We start from the raw sequence: 19450 nt of genomic DNA on the forward strand, positions 1-19450 counted from the left end.
ATTCTTCCTGGGCTTCAAATTTGACCCTCAGTTTCCTGGCCACCAAAGCAGAAAGTTGTATAATCATCACTAGCAGAAACATTCTAATTTCCTTGTGGAAAACAATGCTTTTCTTAACTGTGTCCTAGAGCAGTGATTCTCACAGTGTTGTCCTTGGACCACCAGCATCAGTCTCACCTGGGAACTTGTTAAAATGCATATTCTCAGGCCACACCTCAGGCTTCCTGGATCAGACACTCTGGGCTGGGGTCCAGCACTCCGGGTTTTCAGAGGCCCCCGTGGTGCTTCCTAGGTGGGCTAAGTGTGAGCACTCTGTTCTCAAGAAATAGGGTTTTACATAAAGGACACTGAGCAATGCTCTTATGGCAAATATGGGGAATTCAAGCAACAGCTTTCAATATAGGCTGCATACCTAAAGCTAAAGTGCAATTCAGCAAAAGAGCAAAGGCAAAACACAAGAGGCTAAGATGGCATGTCCCAGGCACGTGGCTTTTGGTGATCTGTCTTTGCTGAGTCAAGTATTGCCTCTAACATATTCCATGCTATACTAGTTTTTAAAACACCTAGCAAAGAACCACATGCAATGGTTCTTTGTTCTTAGGCAACTCAAATTCAGAATTTATTCCCCCTGCCCCTCTATTCCTCTCTCCATCATCTGAGGTTGAAACCCTGGAACGGACTTTGGTACCTCCCTCCCCATCATTCCCATAGCAGTTGCCACATTCTATAAACACAACCTCTTCCTTCCCGCCTCATCATTCAATAATTCATTCTTCAAATATTTACTGAGTATCTACTGGATGGTGGGGATTTATCAGGGAACATGACGGACAAAAACTCCTTGCCTTCATGAAGCTTACTTTCTCATTACTGAGCCTATAAATAAGATAAGTAAAATACATAGTATACGACATAGTGATGAGTGCTAAGGAGAAAAATAAAGGAGAGAAAGAGATAAGCTTTGGAGAGGAAGGTAGCAATTTTTAAATATGGTGGCCAAGCAAGGCCTCATTGAAAAGGGACCATTTGAAAAATACCCTGAAGGAAGCGAGAGGATGTGGGAGAGAGCGTTCACCACACAGGAATGGCAAGTGCAAAGGCCCTGAGGTGAGAGTGTGCTGGCAGATTTGAGGACCAGTGATGAGCCCAATGTGGTTGAAGTAGAATGAACAAATGGGATTGCAAGAAGGATATGGGGGCAGGCAGGTAACCAGGGGTTAGACTGGGAGACCACAGAAGCTTTAAGCAGAGGAGTGGCATTTCAACAGGATCCTTCTGGCTGGAGAGTTGAAAGCAACTGAAAGGGGACAAGGAGGGAATTCCCTGGCGGTCCAGTGGTTAGGGCTCTGCGTTTCCACTGCAGGGGGCATGGGTTAGATCCTGGTCAGGGAGCTAAGATCCCATCCCGGTGTGGCCAAAAAAAAAAAAACAATTTAGCATGCTACTGTCCTTTCCATCTGTACTAAGCAAAACCATCATCACCTCTCTCGGGCTCTGTCGGTAGCTTTCTAACTGGGTGCCCTCCTTCCATTCCACTCCCTTCCCTCCCTAATCTGCCTAACAGAGTGCTTGCCAAAGGCTGCTCAAACCTCCCCACTGCCCATCTGGGCCAAACTCAGTTAAGGTTAGAACTCTCTATGCACAATATGGTCCCACCTTACCCTCCCAACCTTACGTCCCAGGCTTCCACCATGCACATCCAACACACCAACCACAATACACTCGCTCAGCATTTTCAAATACATCACCCCAGTCTGACCTTCTTGCCTTTGCTCTCTCTGACTGGAATACCCACACCATCCCACCTCCACCTACTGACATTCTCCCAGTCTTCCAAGGTCCATCACAAATCCCACCTCCTCCATGAAACCTTTCCTGATCCCTCAACTAGATGTTCCCTCGCCTGCCTCTGACTCTCACACCATCTTCCTTTTTGGCCATTAGCATATTTCCATCTGTACTTGTCCTGTCTCCCTCATTGGACTACAAGCTCTCTGAGGGCAAACCATGGCTCACTCATCTTCCGATCTGCCACAGCTTGGAGTACAGCAGCTTCTACCGAGTGAACAGTCATTGAATTAAATGATGACATCACCCTCTGGTGATCAATCCTCTATAACTTCCAATAGCCTCTTTAAATCAGTGCATCACCTCAGAGTAGCTATTTTACTTAGGATGATAAATATATTCTACTTGAACACAAACAAAAGTCTAGCAGAGAAAGTCTGTTGTACTTTATGTTAATGAATAATGCCAAGAGATGAAGCTTAAACGGTTAAAAGTGGACACAAAAATAAACATCTTCTTACGATTAACTGCTACCAAAAGCTTTCTATTTAGGAAAATGTCCAGGTAAAGTCAGCAGACTTTTAAAATGCTGGACCTCAAACCTCAGGAAAATTGATCCACTTAAATATTTTAGCTGTTTATTTTTATGGGTAAGATGTTGAAGCAATCAGTGCTATTCTCTTTATGGGATGGTGATGCAGACACACTAAAAATTCTACTTTCTCCTTTGTGGTGTTTTAAAAGTCTTATTCCTGCATAATTTATAATAAGAATCTAGAAACACTGAGTCAGATTTTCCCAATGTCTATCATTAAAATGTGCAGGCAGAGGGTAGAAAGTGTAGTGTATTTTCTTCTTGCGTTCTCTGCAGTAAAACTTCTCAAGGAGCACCATTCTGTATGGCCTAAATCATTTTTGTTTTTAGGAACTAAAAACATACTAACTTGGCCACCTTTCCACCTTCTCTTTGAAGAAGCTAATATTGATGTACAGATTTCAAATATAAAATAAAGACTAAAAGGAGCCTTACTCCAAAAAACAGGACAAGGAAAAAGAAGATCTGTGAATCAAACTCAGATTTAACTCAAAATGAAATCTTAGCAACCACTCTTTCATTCAAGACCTAAATAATGAATCTCAGCTTTGGAATACAAATTATGTCAGTGATGGAATGATTCCCAGAGATTTAACTGATCTTTTTGAAAATCAGATTAAATATTAGACTGCCATTTCCTATAGGTGAAGGTATTAGAAACCAAAATGTGCAAGATATATATGAATTAATTTTAAATATTGTATTTGAACATTATTCCAATGTCATCAATATCACTTGAATAATTTTTAGCAAAACATTTTCACTTTATATTCCCATTTGAACAGGATTCCTTTCTAACAAAAGAAAGTGTCTCTGGAAGTTCCAGGTCTAGATACAATTAGAGAATCCAGTGCAAGAAGAAGTAATAAAATAAACCAGCTCTGAGTCCTAATCAGGAAGGTTCACTGCCGAAGTAAGATCCGTCATCGTAATTAAGGCATAGAGTGAAAAAGTTGAGAATGTATCAGAAATACTGACGAGAAAACCAGAATGAAAATGGATTTTATAAACCAACTACCCATCACTGTCAAAAGACTCCTCTTATTCTTTCCTCTAAAAGAAAATATCCTGAACCATCCAATTGAACATAGAAAAGCTGGAGAAGCACAATCCTTAGCAGTACAAGAAGACATCCAATAAAACAGTACATAGGTTCAATTCTGAAAAACAATTTTCAAATCCCATGATGGCTTTTACCACTTTTGAACCTGCCTGCCTAAGTGAGCTTTCCCCCAAAAGCAGGAGCTGAGTTAAGGATTCAAAGCCAAACAGTTTATTTGGGAGATTCAGGAAACACTGGATGGGAGTGTGGACGTGATTGATGCACAGGAAGGAAGGGTGGCTTACAAAGGATGTAGAAACATACCTCAGGATGGTCTCACCCATGAGGGGGTGGAGCTGGGATGCTGATCGGCCATTGGTTAAGACAGCTTTAGGGGTGGGAGGCCAGGATGTTAATTCTTTGGCACTTGAAGTGTGCAGGGGTCAAGCACTTTCCCAGACTACAGAGAAGACCTTCAGGCAAAAGAAGACCCACAGGCCTTCAGGAGGTCCTCCACCTTGACAACGGGAAGGTCCCACAGTACAGATGGGGCACTGACATCATTGTCTACACTGGCTCCTCCAAGGACTTCATTCCCATCAACGGTTGTGTCCGCTGTTGGTATTTCATATCGGTCTTCGCTCTCCCTTTTCTCTACTATCCAACAGAGCATATATTCCACATTCGAGCCATCTACCTCTCAGCTATAAAATATACCATTTTAGCTTAGCCTTTATTTCCCCCCTTGAGTCTACTTTATATTCTCTGTAAAGTAAAACTCTTAGTCTATTCCTATGTTGTGAATTTTTTAACATCAACTTTGCTCTCAACTGGGTTGTTTAAAAAAAAACAAGTCACTCCCTTGGTAGTATTATGGTCCATCATGCATCCACGAAAAATGATGGACTGGTCCACAGGGTAAGAGCTACCATCCAGAGAATCTTTTATGTTATGAGAGCAGAAGAGGTAATTTTGGCAGTTCCAAAAGTACACATTGTCCCAAAATAATGAGGAGGGAGCGGGAAAGGCAAATCTAAAACTTAACTGGGAAGAAGCATTTCCAATGAAATGTCACTTCACTGCTTTGAACAAATATAGTCTTTAAAAATAGTCCAATCTAACCATTCTTAGGCTGCAGGGACAGTTCCATAATATATTAGTAACTTCCTTCTAGGCCTGAAAGGTTCCTCTTCGTCTTTACTGTGTACATAGTCAAAGTGAGATGATAATGTGCCTAGGTAAATTTACCCTAAAACAACCTTAACTGATGTAAGCACTTGATAAATATTATGCTTCATAAGTTAGAAAAATCAATTCAGAGGATTCAAGAACTAGGCAGGAACTCATGGGAATGCAGTGTTATAGGTTTCTTGGAATAAAGGGATTCATTGCCATTCAACAGAGGTATTGAATATGGAACAAAAATGGCTTGGTTAAGATTAAGTTGTTTAGATTTGAGATTGCCTAATCTGGCTCTAATAAAGTCATTATTTTTAAGAGAGATAAGAATGAAAAAACAGACCAGTACACATCACTGAAACCCTCTGGACGTTTTTATGCTGGGTTTGGAGACCCATCCCCCGGTTGCCCTTCTCCATGGCCACTTTCAAGCTTTGACAGAGCCACTGTTGAACAAGATCCTTTCCTAGGGGTAAGTTTTATATGTATGTAAGGATCAGGCCACACTATCAAACCCACGGTTCCCTGAGACAAACCATCCATTGTATAATGCAATAATTATTTTAAAAATCAGACATCTCTAATTACAGTATGAAGTCTTCACCTTCAGATTCTAAATCAGTGCTTCTCAAGCTATCTGTGACGAAGGACTATTTTTTAATTATTATTTCTAGTCCATTGTTACTGATACTTTTGCAAGATACATTAAAGATGAATTACTAGAAAATGAAAAATTTAAAACATACAAAATTGAAGCCCAATTTATTATTGTTGTTATTAGATTCGACAGACCCATAATTACTGTCAAAATTTTTTTTTAAGCTTCTCAACATTTACTCTCAATTTCAGCCCATATTCCGTCACAGACCAGTAACTGCTGGTGGGCAGCAGTGGCCGGGGACCACACTTTGAGTAGCACTGATCTGAAATGCCATGCACGTACTTATTCAAAAGATATACCTTACCTCTGGCATCCTTTCCAAATCCTATAGAAGAAACTTTTTTGTCCACTTCTTCACAATTGTTTGTTTTCTCCTTCATAACGTCATCGTCACCCGCAACATCAGCAGAGTATTTTTTCTTTCTCTTTTTCTTGTGTCGAGGAGGAAGCTTTTTTGGAAAAGTAAACATTGGGAATATCACAAGAAACATTGCAATGGCACAAAGGAGGAATCCACTCCACCTAAAAAATTGGGAAATGTGAATAGCATTTATGGCTTTGGTATTATGAGTGTGAACAAATTAGCAAAGTAGAAGTTTGTGGTGATAAATTTCTCCAGAGAAAACTTTTTACCTTCATCGGGTGTACAGCAGTAAGAAGTTAGACAACTTAAGAAAATATACTACGGAATCCTCCCTTTCTGTGGTATAAATGAGAAATCTACCCAGTAATTACACTAGTATTATAATGACCATTACAATCAGCAGCCTGACTAGAATTTCATTCAATTCAAGTATTTTTGAGCACATATATGTTAGTTCTGCTAATTAACATTGTTAGTCCTACGACAGTGTGCATCTTATAATAAATCAATAGCCCATAATTTTAAGAGAAGAATAATATAGAGTCAATAGCATGCTTTCTGGACCAATATGGACACTTTTTTCTTACAAGAAAACCATTAATATCTGGTATGAAGTGTATTTCAAATTGCTGATGGCATTCAAACATTTTTCTGCAAGCACTTCAAGAACTTACAATCTGCTTGTAAGCGAGCTAAAGATATAAGAAATGATTCCAAGCAATTCCAAGAAATGCAAGAATGTACACAGTTGTTAGATCATGTGGTATAGAAGATGAATGTTATAAAAATTCAGAAGGGAAATCAATGTGTCAGACACAAAATTCCTCTGTCAAAATTTTTTTTAAGTTTCTCAACATTTACTCTCAATTTCAGCCCATGTTCTGTCACAGACCAGTAACTGCTGGTGGGCAGCAGTGGCCGGGGACCACACTTTGAGTAGCACTGATCTGGAACTTGAGAAGTGGAACTTGAGCTACGTAGAAGCGAGATTCTGTCTTTAGACTCATCTGAGGTTGCCACGCCGAGGGAACTAGGAAGTAAATACAGAGTAGATCTCTCATTCTAGTCCTGTATTAGAACATGTGTTAAGGCCTTGGGCTTCCTTGCCTGCATAATTCCCCCAAGGGCAATTTTTCAGTCCCCTTTCAACCTTTTCTTAGCAAATAGAGGTCCCTGGTCCTGCCTAACAGGGTCACTAACTTTGCAACTAGGATTCCTCAACTCCAAACTCTGTCCTCAAAGTGTCCAAGTTCATAAACGCTCAGATTCTGGCCTCTGTATCAATACGTTCCCATCCATTGTTATCAGAACGCAAACAGCATTCTAAGAATTCATGTTGAATATAACGCAGTAAGAACACAGACCATCCAGTGTGCTATTTTCAAAGATACTTAACGTTATATCCAATTAAGATATTAAAGCAATCAGAAAAAGGTTTTATTTTTAGAAGACTGCTCAGGGCAGACTTCCAGCCATCTCAAGGATTCAGTATTTAATCACGAACCCAGTGCCTAACACAGGTTAGGTACTCAAAACACTTCCTAAATAAATAAATTGAATGAGATAGGTGTTTTAAAAACAGAGCCATCTGTCGGCAGGGACATAGCTATGATAATATCTGGCCCTTTTTGTACTTGGCCACATACGAGGACTTTACTAACCCAGTCCTGCCATTATCTTTCTTGAATTTCTTTCTGCAACCTCTGCATTCAAGTCCCCCGAACCCCTTAGTTTCCCGGACCTCTCATGCTCTCTCCAGAGGAGGGCAGGCAGCAGACTATAAGGGGCAATTCTTGAGTTGTGGCTTCAGACTGACCTGGGTTTTTATCCTGTCTTTCCCACTTACTAGCTCGAAGATCCTGGGGAAATTAGTTTGCTTTTCTGAACAGACTTTCTCGTCTGAAAGGGAAGTAATAATAACTTTTTTGGGGGGGGGTCACCAAAATTAATAAGACAATGTATAAGACCTAATAAAATGCCTGCCCCCAAAGCAACAATAAATCCATGGTAGCTAGTTTTGTTTTTTACGTAGATCTGCACTCAAGGCTCCCACCTCCACCCAGAGCCATTGACTTAAAATTATATGCAAACATTAAAGATACACTCAGAATTCCCCAAAGGGAGAAAATAACAGAAGAAGGGAAAGAATTACAGTGAATAGACAAAAAGATTAAAAAAATGTTTAGGGACATTTCTAAGCAGAGCAAATCGGTCTCCAGTAACATCGAAGTTAACACATGATATAATGGTGGTGCTAAAGAGGACGTTGAGAAAAGCTAAGTAAGGCAAGGAAGTGTGCATTATATGTTGGAAAAGGATGCATCAGGAAGAGCTAAAATTGAAAAGCCAGGGCTCCTGACTCCCTTTCATGAACCATTACTCAGAGACTATTCATGAAGGGAGGACAGTGAAGTACATTGACTAAAACCTCCACCCTGGACTCAATTTCTTGTCCAGCTCCCACTGACTCTGAGACTTTGGGCAAGGTGTTCAAGTCGCTGACCATCAATATCTCATCTGCAAAATGGGCACACTCTTAGTGACTACATGTGGTTGTTATAAGGCTTCAATGAAAATGCTGGTAAAGCTCTTAGAATAATGCTTGACACACAGCACCCAATCAATATTAGCATTATTCACTCATTCCTTCCTTCGCTCTTCCAGCATATATTTCCCAAAAATCCTAGCATTGCCACTAGGCACCACAGAAACTAACATTGTATCAAATAACTGTCTTTGTTCAAGGTAGAAGTCTGTTACAAACAGAGCTACTCAATAAACAAAATTCATTTTCAAAGAGACTCCCTAGTATACATTTCTATACTGACAACTTTTATCATTTGTGGAATACTGAGCCATTAAAAGGAATAAAACTACTTGAACATTGATTAAATTCAAAGGACTGAATAATAGGTAACACACGTTACGTAGGAAGAACTGCTTAGAGCTCCACATACATAGACTCATTTATTCCTCACAACAACCCTATCAAGTAGGTACTGCCACTATTTCCATTTTATGGATTTAAAAAACCCCCTGAGGCCCAGGGAAGTTAAGTAACTTCCCCAAGGTCACACAGGTGGCAGACTGGGATTTAAAACCAGGGGAGTGTGGCTTCAGGGTCTGCACTCAATTGTTCTACTTTGCTACCAACTGGGTTGATGTCTACTAGAAAACTTTTAGAAAACAGCATAAAGCACTTGTAATCTTAAAGCTCCTGCTTCCTTGCCTTCTCCTTGCCCCTGAGCTGTCCTCCTTGCCTTCTCCTTCCAGACGTTCCCTTATTGCCATGCTCTTCTCATGGAAATCTATACAGAACACAGATTGTACATGGGATGTTCACAGATACATTTTAATAATCTAGTTTTCTGAGAACTTTTAAAAAAATCTTTACTCTGAATTATTTCAGAACTGCAAAGCAAACAGTAGAGGCCAAAAATTTCACTATTGATCAAGAACTTAAAATTCCTGTGTCATTCCCCTACTGCTGACAAGGGAACGCTCCCTTTTGCATGATTTGAAAATTCTACCAGGCTAGGCTCATCTAGATCTTAGCACTTCCACCTTCAAAGAGTATTTACTTATAAAAATAACAAGTGTTCTATCATGTAATTAATATTTATTAACTGCTTAGAAAATAGTGTTAAACATTATTCTCACACAGCTCAAGTTATGAGGTTATTAAATTATAATGAAACACAGAGAGAACACAAGTAGTCTAAGAAACTCTTTAGAAAGTAATTACTTGACACTAGTTTCTAATTAATGAAATTCTCTGTTCTAAAATGAAATTTTCTTATCAATGTGTGCCTATTACCAATCCATGTTTAATGAATTTGAGATGCCGATACTTTGAGCGAGTGTTTGCAATCATGAAGAAATAACTCCTTATGTTCAAGATGAGAATTGGGAAGAATTCAAATGCAGCCCTTGGAGACAGGGATAAGTAACCTATCATCCAAAGTTCTCATTCTAAATCCTAAACTTGCTTATTTAGCAAGACAATTCAAGGCTAGCAAGTGAGAGAGTGGCTACATCCCCAGCACACCCAGGGGAAGGAACTATCACCTAGTGAAAAGATTCACTAAGAGTGGGACAGTGGAAACGCAGGGCTAGAGTCCTGGGCAGTGGAGAAGGACAAAGCAGAAACACAAATATAATAAGGAAGTGGCAGAAAATATTTTTTTAAAGGCACAGAAAAGAAAATGAAAGCTACGATTAAAGTACACAGGGAAGTTCCGACGTAGCCGCGTTCCCCTTTTCCTTCACTCTGCTATGAAGAAACCAGCCATCCCAAACCTAAAGAATATGGATTAAACGGATGTTCCCAACCCCTCTGTGTTAGTTTCCTATTGCCGTGGTAACAGATCACCACAGGCGCCCTGGCTTAAGACAACACAAATGTATCATCTTAAGAGTTCTGGAGGTCAGAAGTAAAAAATGGGCTGGCAGGACTGCATTCCTTCTGGAGGCTCTGGGGGAAAAAGCTTCTGCGATCCACCTGCATTCCTTAGCTCACGGTCTCTTCCTCCATGTTTGAGGCACATCACTCCAACCTCTGCTCCAATCATCAAATCTCCCTCTCTTACTCTGACCCTCCTGCCTCTCTCTTTCCCTTATAAGGACCCTTGTAATTACACTGGACCCACTCGGATCATCCAGGATAATCTCCCCATCCCAAGAGCCTAAACTTATTCACATCAGCAAAATCCCTTCTGCCATGTGAAGGTAACACATTCATAGGTTCTGGGAATTAGGACAAGGGTATCTTTGGGGATTATTATCCTGCCTGCCAACCCCTCCTAGGTGACGTTTAGCTATTTTTCATCTTCCCGTTGGGGAAATTCTTATTTTAACTACAAGGGGACTATTACTCTATAACAATACCAAGTGAAATGGAAGATTTAATAAACGATTCTTACCAGTTTCCAATGAAACGAGGGTCATCCTGATTAAGGTGAATGGGACTTCTGGGATCAACGTAAAAACCAATAAGAAGTCCACCTAATAAATATCCCACTGCAGGACCAAGTGCTCCCATGACATACATGATGGCTGAGAAGACAGAAGGGGAAATGTGAAATATAACATCGTGTCATTTGTTTCAGTAGTTGTCTAATTTCAGTCCTACCATGCATATGTCACAGTTAAATCCAGTTAACAACTTCCAAAAACAGAGAACTTTAGAGATCCTGTCTATGTTGACATTTGGGTTTCAAACCGTGTCCTTTATTTAACTGTTCCCTGTTGTCCTCTTAGAACATCAGAACTTCTTTGGTTACTTCTGAAAGTACAGACCGGGGCTAGTTATTAAGGCAGTCACTGGATAACCAAGAGAGGCTAACAGGTAGTCTCAAGATAAGAAAAGAGAAAGAAGTAGATGTCCCTCATCCCAGCTAGAAGATGCTAACGGGCTGAGGGAACTCGAGGCCAGTTTTGCCATGAAGCTGGATTCAGCCCCCTCAAAGCACTAATATTTTCAAATCACCACTTGAGAATCAAAGAAGACCTCACAATGTGTTTGGTTTATTGTTAAATGAGGAATATTACTTAAAGGTTAATAAATCTCCTTCAATGGCATGAGTGAGACAGTTCAAATGGAAAGCACTAACGCACAGCTGAATTTGAAAAAGTTTTAAAGCACGTGTCCAAAGGGTTACTGTCAGTAGATCAGAAAGGTTGTCATTCTGTCCAAAAAAATGCGGCCATCAAAATGGGCTTATAGGAAAAATGACAACAACAGATGCACTGTCATTTGTTTATATTGCTTTCACTGCTGTGATTGAAATTTATTAAATAAATTTTAATTTGTTTAATTAAATTATTAATTGTTATTTATTTTTAAAATAAATAACATATCGCCAATTTGTAAATTTTGAGGTAGAATAGGAAATTCCTTGAAAGTCATAGAAAAATCTAGCTGCACTCCAAACACACGTTTCCCCCTGTTGAAACTCAGTTATTTGGGGACAAATCAATAAACACTGTTAAGATACCCCTGTGTGCAAGGCATGATAAACTCAGGCGATACACGCTTCTCATTTCTGTTGCTTTCGTGCATTTTAACCAAAGAAGAAGTGATTTGTCATATCCTTTAAATAGTACCTATTTACCAGAAAGCAAATTTGGACTAGTCAGAATCCCTTCGCCTGACTTTATCAGCTGCACCTAAATAAACACTGAATAACCTTATACTTCCTGTAACTTATAACTGCAGACAGTAATTTAACACCTGCTCGCACTTTCCTCACCATTTCAGAAGAGAAAAGCACAGTGTTTATTTATCTTACAGAATCATATGATTGTAATAAGACATTAGGTTCTTCGACTTCTCCATCTGTGTTTGGAAATGAAGAACCGAGGCATAGCAGCAAGTAATTGGCATTCTGTTGGACGCACGCTTTTAATAAAATAAAATTTGAATTTTGATAAATATCTTGTTAACCTCTCTGTTTATAGCCTGAAACAGAACTCAAGAACAGAAAGTATTTTTTCAGTTTCAGGTATTCCCATGAGCACATGAAGATAAAATAGATGTTTACACCTCCAGGCAAACCAGCGCCATTTACAACTCAAAACTGTAATGAGGCCAAAATGTGACACAAATCCTCTCCCCAAAATTGTTCTTGTGGCGTGAAAGAGACTGTCTTACAAACACAGACGGAGGAAAAGGTATTTCCGCCATACTCTTTATGCCTGGGGCACTGCGTGCAGCATCTTGACGTGCCGAGAAGCCGTGTGCAGGATGTGTGCTGGCAGGACCACTCAGTCAGCCGGCGAATGGAAAACAATGATATAACGTGCACCAAGAAACCTTAACTGCTTTATGAACTATAGATCAAGCTTTTTAAAGTTCACCTATAGAATCAGAAAAATTCATTTTTATTATACAGCAAACAATGTTAGGTCCAATGGAATCACTCTCCTTAACAGAAATACATATATGTACATCTACATATGTACATCTATATAACTATACTACAGGTTATACTATATAATATAGTACAATAACTATGCTGAATACATAAATATATGTTTATATATTTATAAATATATATCATACATATATGTATATATAACTTACTACTATAGTCCCACTTAGTAAATAAATCACTCTAGCCACTGAGTTAACATTTGTGAATTCATTAACTAATGGCACTTATTCAGAGCTTTTTAGAGGAGCAAATTGTTAAAGCAAACCACTAACTCCCTCGGTCAAAAATTCCCAATCAGGACTTGAGGACACGGGGAGGGGGAAGGGTAAGCTGGGACGAAGTGAGAGAGTGGCATGGCCATATATACACTAGCAAACGTAAAACGGATGGCTAGTGGGAAGCAGCCGCATAGCACAGGGAGATCAGCTCGGTGCTTTGTGACCGCGTGAAGGGGTGGGATAGGGAGGGTGGGAGGGAGGGAGACACAAGAGGGAGGAGATATGGGAACATATGTATATGTACAGCTGATTCACTTTGTGATACAGCAGAAACTAACACACCATTGTAAAGCAATTATATTATACTCCAAGAAAGATGTTAAAAAAAAAGAAAAAAAATCAAATCTGGGCTTCCCTGGTGGCGCAGTGGTTGAGAGTCCGCCTGCCGATGCTGGGGACACGGGTTCGTGCCCCGGTCCGGGAAGATCCCACATGCCGCGGAGCGGCTGGGCCCGTGAGCCATGGCCGCTGAGCCTGTGCGTCCGGAGCCTGACTCTACTTGTAGTTCAAGGGCGGGACGAGTTGGCCTGCTACCATTTCAATCCTAAAACCTCCTGCCTGTGCTCGCGCTCCACGCAGACTGATTCAGAACAGGCCTGGGCAGAGTCAAATCCCTTCCTTTGTGGCTCCCAGGGTGCGCCCCAGGCCTTTCTAACCCCCTGAATCCCACCCATTCTTCAAGGCCCAACCACGTCCAGCACTGCGCATCCTCCCCTGACTGATCTCTCTCCTCAAAATCCCTGTAGACATTACATGGTCTCTCCCAGTGGCCTCCACCGTTTTTCTCACACATCCCTACCAGTAAGACGTTTGAAGCATGTACCCCCAGTGTACTTTTCAGTAACATACTGTGTATGTACCATGAGTCTCTGTCTCACAGCTCGAATCTATATTGGTAAATCCTGTTGGTTCTACCATCAAATCAGGTCCTATATGCCGCTCCGTACCTCCACCCTGGTCCAAGCCACCATCATCGCTCACCTGGAAAATTGCTCGAGGCCTTGCAGCTGGTCTCTGTCCTCCTTCCCTCCAAAGTATTTTCAACACAGCAACCTTACTGATCCTCTAGAAACACGAGCCAGATCACATCGCTTCTTCGCTCACGCCCACCAGTGTCTTCCCATTCCACTCCCAGGAAAAAAGCCCAAGTCCTTTCACGTGCCTGCAAGGACCTGGCCACACCCTCGCCCCACCCCTTGGTCTCCATCCGCCAGCTATTCACTGGGCTCCAGGCGCACTGACCTCATCTTCGTCAACCTTCCAGAACACGTTCCCACATTAGGGTGTTAGTACTTGCTCTGTGCGTGGTGGGCAGGGGTGTCTTGCCCAGAGACAGCCACATGGTTCATTCCCTTCGTTCCACCAGGTAATTACTCTGTCCCTTCTCACCGAGACCTCACTCGGCCGTGTTATCTAAAAAGTTACAACTCTCTCCCCCATTCTTCCCGTCGCTTCTCTGATCCATGTTTCTCCTCAGCATGTATCACCACCTAACACACTTTATCTTTCCTTGGTTCATCTTGTTGATCCCCTGTTCTCCCCGAGCAGACCGTAAGCTCCACGAGATCAGGGACGCCTGACGGAGGGGTTCACTGCTGTGTCCCCCGTACCCAGCAGTATAGGAGGCATCACCCATACTCACTCCCATTATTCACTGCTTCCATCACCACCACGGAGTCTGCACCGTCTACGGCCATTAACAACAGATGTCAGTGACAAACTCTTCCTCAGTGTCTATCATCTCTTGAGACACTAGGTAATGACATAGATGTCAAGCCATATTTCATATAGTGAACTTGGTAATTTCATGGTTTTTGACTGTGTCTCATCAGATGTGATTATACTATCATTCGTTTTTTTTTCTCATGATGAGGAAAGGAGCTTGTACTGAGAAGACAGGCTGTTCGATGAGCTAACAATAGAAACATAAATACAAGTTCCAGTCTTTTCTTCCTGCCCTCTCCGTGGGTGGTCTCACACACCTCCCCTTTGAGAGAACCTGGACCATTCCATTCTTTTTTTTTTTTTAACACCTTTATTGGAGTATAATTGCTTTACAGTGGTGTGTTAGTTTCTGCTTTATAACAAAGTGAATCAGCTATACATATGCATATATCCCCATACCTTCTTTTGAGATTAAATATGCCCTGCTCTTTACTTATACGTATCTCTTCGAATATTTATATTTTGCCTTTTGAAGTAGCTCTTCAACCTGGACAGCGGGAACTATATCATATATAATATTAGGTAGTAGTTAAAACACAGACTCCAGCCTCCTGGGTTCAAATCCCTGCTTCAATTCTTCCTCGTTATGTGACGTTAGCAAGTTGCTCAACCTCTCTGAGCCTCATCTCTAAAATTGAGACGGTAAACGTACTTCCCCGTAGGGTTGTTACAGGCATTAAATGGGTTCATTCTTGTAAAGCGTGTGGACTGTTGGCACATGGTGAGGGCTACAGAAGACTATGCTAGTTTTGTTGTTATTATTATTTCATACTAGCTGATGCACACAGTTTAGTGTTTGGGCATGGGAGGCATTCAGTAAATATTTATAGGTTGGTTACATATCTGTGTTAACCATGTCTTTCATTTTCTTTATTCTTATGCTTTGACATCTGAGGATTTGCAAAGCCTGGAGGGGCAGCCCCTCCCAAGGTTTAGCCAACCCCTAGAGATGGTGAGCAACTCAAAGTGAGAGTTCACTTTTCAAATGCAAACCAACCAAGATGGAGCCCACACCTCAAACACCTCTTTTGTTGAGCTCCACACTCCAGGCCGCCATCCACCTGCCCTACTCATCCCAGAGCCGGGTACCAGACAACTAGGGACAGACAGCACCTACACCCCAGGGCCCTCTGAAGTTACTCAGAAGAGCCAATCCTACACCTGATTACCCTGCCTCACTCATTCCTTCCTGGGGAAACCACGCTCACAGTTCCTCCCTCTCTACCTCCAACTGACCCTGTCACTGTGTGCCCCGCTTCTTGGCACCTGCGAGAAGCAAGCTATCATTTCAACGGTAATCATCTCCTAATCTACTGGCCTCACGAAACCTCAAATTTCCCCTTAATACACTGTATTTTAGAACAGTACCATGGCCAGAGAACGACTATGTCCCGTAATCCCTACCCTGTGCCTCTGGCTTCTCCTTTGTCTGGACCTGCTGGCCCCCTTTCTCACCAAGACATACAGTTTCCCCATTACTGGCTCATTAGTGACGGACTTAGGTACAGAACCATCTGAAGTCGTCTCACTCTTCCTCTCTTCTCTTGCCGTCACTCCACTTCTCATCCACCAGCTCTGTCTTCACTTGACCCCTAGCCTGTCTCCTGTAGTTTAGGTATTATTTCTCTCCTGACTATGCCTTCGTCTCCTCTTGCCCAGTTGTATGTTGATGTCTTCCAGTAGCATCCCCTGTGGCTTGAGTTGTCCCCAGAGTCTCTGCTTTCTATGTGCTGGCTGCATGGTCACTCCCTATTCCTTTTCTCCAGAACACGGTATTTATTGCTTGACCTATATAGCTCTATGGTCTTCATGTGCTACACTCCCCATCCTTCAAAGCCCGGCTCCTTCATGAGGCCCCCTCTGACCTCTGGAGGCCACAGGAATGTCTCTCCTTGAATGTCACATCAAGTACCATCTGCGCTGCCTACTGGAACAGGTGTGTTTTACTGCTGCACATCACCTCTTTATCTTTCCAAGTAGCTTGGACGCTCCTTGAGGGAGACAGCATGAGCTACACATTTCTAAATCTCCTCGAAGACCTCAAACACAAAACTACTCACACAGGAAGCACTGATGTCAGTACAGTACAGGGAACATGACCCTGGAGTCAAACTGTCTCAGGTTAGACTCCCACTCCCCTGCTTCTGTGCAAATTATAAATAACAGCAAGTTATTTACCCTCTCTTTTCTCAAAAAATGGACATTAAGTAAGAATATGCACATAAAGTGCATAGCATATAACAAACACTGAAGAAATATTAAGTTGTGTTTTTGTGTGCTGAAAGATTACCTATTCATTCTCTAATAAATATTATTAAATATTAATTTTGTACAGATCAAACATACATTATTTAACAGAAGGCATCCTTAACAGGTTTATAGGACCTTAAAAAATGACCTCTTCTAGAATCACTATTTTTGATAATGGGCCGGGCAGATGAGAGTGGGGAGAGAGAATATCTAGACCTTTCTTTTCTCACAGAAGTGCAGCAAAGAGCATCTTTCTGAAGCTAAGCATATGTCTGTATCCGTTCTTCTTCAATAACCTTTAGGGGTTTTTTTAATGATACAAAATATAACATGGATTCCCTGAATCCACGAGAAAACTTTCAAGAGCACAAAAAATAATTATTTTTTAAAAATCATCCACAATTCCTACCATCCAGATAATAACGGTAATAAATATGTTGTACTATTCATATACTGTATCAACTTTTTAAGTTACTGGAATTATACAGTACTTGTTGTATAACTGTTTTTAATATGTTTAATATTATAGTACTTGTCTATAATATGTTTTTCACATAATACCTTGGACATTTCCTATGTCGATACATATTTTTCTAGAACATTTGTCAAGGCTAAATGGTGTGTCACCATGTGGCTACGATACGTCAATACTCCACTTAATAAACCTTTCCTGATGCCAGCTTTAAGCTGTCACAAACGTCTGACTGAGGTTATTCCTCTGAAGATTGTATGACGAATTCGGAGCTTTGTTACTGCGTGTGTTGCACAGAACCAGACCTTCATGGCCCGAGGATTATAACTCCTGCCCCAAACCAAGCTCAGTCACGTACTTTTGTAGAGTTAAGAAGCCACACTTGGGGACTTCTCCGGTGGCGCAGTGGTTAAGAATCCGCCTGCCAATGCAGGGGACACGGGTTCGAGCTCCGGTCCGGGAAGATCCCACATGCCGCAGAGCAGCTAAGCCTATGCGCCACAACTACTAAGCCTGTGCTCTAGAGCCCGTGCTCTGCAACAAGAGAAGCCACTGCAATGAGAAGCCCGTGCACCGCAACTGAGAGTAGCCCCTGCTCGCCACAGCTAGAGAAGGCCCGTGTGCAGCAACGAAGACCCAACGCAGCCAAAAAATAAAATAAAATAAAATATTTCTTAAAAAAAAAAAAAAAAAGAAGCCACACTTGATGGGAAAGGGCCCCCTTCAAAGGGGGGAACCAGCTCTTCACCTTGGCCTTGGACATCACAGCAGGTTCGTCAGAGACCACTCTTGGAGAAGACTGACCCAGCTACAATTTAAGGACTGTCCCCTCGCCTGCTTCCAGCCCATGTTTCCTTCACTTATCTTTTCACAAGCTTTGTTACCTTCAGACCCTTCATTTTAATCTCCTTCTTAAATTACTCTTTACCCTATTCCGTGACCACTTATGCTTTCTACGTTAAAGCCCATTAACTTCTATTTTGAATCCCATTTACCTTCACATTTTTATTGTTTCTACTGTAGACTTAACCTTTATATAATCTTCAAAATTTTTTATTGAAATTGTCAACCTATTGAATCAAAAAGTTGAAATGGATAATATTTGTTAACATCTTTATTGGAGTATAATTGCTTTACAAGGGTGTGTTAGTTTCTGCTTTATAAGAAAGTGAATCAGCTATACATATACATATATCCCCATATCCCCTCCCTCTTGTGTCTCCCTCGCACCCTCCCTATCCCACCCCTCTAGGTGGTCACAAAGCACTGAGCTGATCTCCCTGTGCTATGCGGCTGCTTCCCACTAGCTATATTTTACATTTGGTAGTGTATATGTGTCCATGCCACTCTCTAACTTCGTCCCAGCTTACCCTTCCCCCTCCCCGTGTCCTCAAGTCCATTCTCTATGTCTGTGTATTTATTCCTGTCCTGCCCCTAGGTTCTTCAGAACCATTTTTTTTGTTTGTTTTGCATTGTATCTTTTTAAAAACACTTTTCATCCGGGTTTTATTTTTTAATTAACTTCCAAGTTTTTCTTTTAAATCATTGATTACCTTCTAGTTCTCATACCTTAAGTAAGTTTACTTACTTTTTTAGCCTTATTTTTATTAGGCTAATTTTTTTATTTTTAAAAATTTGTTTGATTTCAAACCTTAAATCTTGTTAAACTCCTGAATTTGAACTTGTGTTTTTGTATTTGGCGGTTTCGCTTTCTTTTCTTTATCCTTCTGACAAGATCTTCTTTGCACAGTCTTTGTTTAGCTTAGTCTTCTCTTACATTTTGCTTATTTTGTGATCAGTTTTAGCAGTGGCTTGTTAGAAGCTGGGCTGGGCCTCGTATCACATCCGGACCCATCTCCCCACTGTCTCTGTGGTCCTGTCCCCGCTGCCTTGCATGCCTCCCCCCTCCAGTTAGGGATGGCAGCCTGAGCGACTCAGGGTTAATTCTGCCCTGGGCTCAAGGCTCGCTTTGCACACGGCTTATTTGATTAGCTGGACCCTATGATTGTTGTCTCGAATTATCCAGTAATGAGAACATTCAAGTTCTAAATCCGAGGTCTGCGATGAATAAGCACTAACAGTAAGACAAGCCAGGCCCGCAGAGTGAAACAAACAAGCCAGAGGGCACCTCGTTCAGTTCCGCCTGCCCTGGGGAGGGTCC

The 19450-nt window shown here is 41.4% G+C and overlaps 1 protein-coding gene across 1 annotated transcript in view; it reads right to left on the reverse strand.

Moving 5' to 3' along the window:
• Positions 1–19450, reverse strand: part of SLCO5A1 (solute carrier organic anion transporter family member 5A1) — a gene marked incomplete at both ends in the record, with an annotated part of 119121 nt that overhangs the window by 62844 nt on the left and 36827 nt on the right. Inside the window, 2 exons of the mRNA XM_082858367.1 lie at positions 5570–5787; positions 10552–10684. Coding sequence (XP_082714493.1) covers positions 5570–5787; positions 10552–10684 — 351 coding nt within the window. The remainder of the gene's footprint in view (positions 1–5569; positions 5788–10551; positions 10685–19450) is intronic.

Source organism: Leucopleurus acutus, assembly GCF_964270905.1.
Source record: "Leucopleurus acutus genome assembly, chromosome: 17".
Taxonomy (NCBI): Eukaryota; Metazoa; Chordata; class Mammalia; order Artiodactyla; family Delphinidae; genus Leucopleurus; species Leucopleurus acutus.